The sequence below is a fragment of the Bison bison genome, unplaced genomic scaffold, assembly GCF_000754665.1.
Source record: "Bison bison bison isolate TAMUID 2011002044 unplaced genomic scaffold, Bison_UMD1.0 scf7180017864078, whole genome shotgun sequence".
Classification (NCBI taxonomy): Eukaryota; Metazoa; Chordata; class Mammalia; order Artiodactyla; family Bovidae; genus Bison; species Bison bison.
Genome location: NW_011494650.1, coordinates 312,021 through 312,338, shown reverse-complemented (window position 1 = coordinate 312,338; position 318 = coordinate 312,021). Strand labels below are relative to the sequence as shown.

General features: G+C 55.7%; 1 protein-coding gene across 1 annotated transcript in view; it reads left to right on the top strand.

The window, feature by feature from the left end:
* KIFC2 (kinesin family member C2) overlaps positions 1-318 on the top strand; it is a 7,780-nt gene that overhangs the window by 2,937 nt on the left and 4,525 nt on the right. The window contains exon 9 of the mRNA XM_010837584.1: positions 275-316. Coding sequence (XP_010835886.1) covers positions 275-316 — 42 coding nt within the window. The remainder of the gene's footprint in view (positions 1-274; positions 317-318) is intronic.

Genomic DNA, 318 nt, shown 5'->3' with positions numbered 1-318 from the left:
TCTGCATTCTGCAACTGAAGATCCCACACAGCCTAAGAAATGCTTTTTAAAAAGGGGTGGGGGGTGGGGTGGTGGGACTTGAGAATCCCCTCAGTTCACTCCAAGGCTCCTCCCAGTGGCTGACCCCAGGGGAGCAGAAGGACTTGGGGAAAGGACCCATGCATGGAATTGGGAGGCACGGATGTGTGACCAATTTTACAACCCTCTCAACTTTCTCATCTGTAAAATGGGGCAGCTGGAATGCACCCCCTTGCACCTCCCACTCCCCTTGCAGGAGGAGGCAGAAGCCCTGCTGGAGCTCCGGAGGCGGCTTCAAGA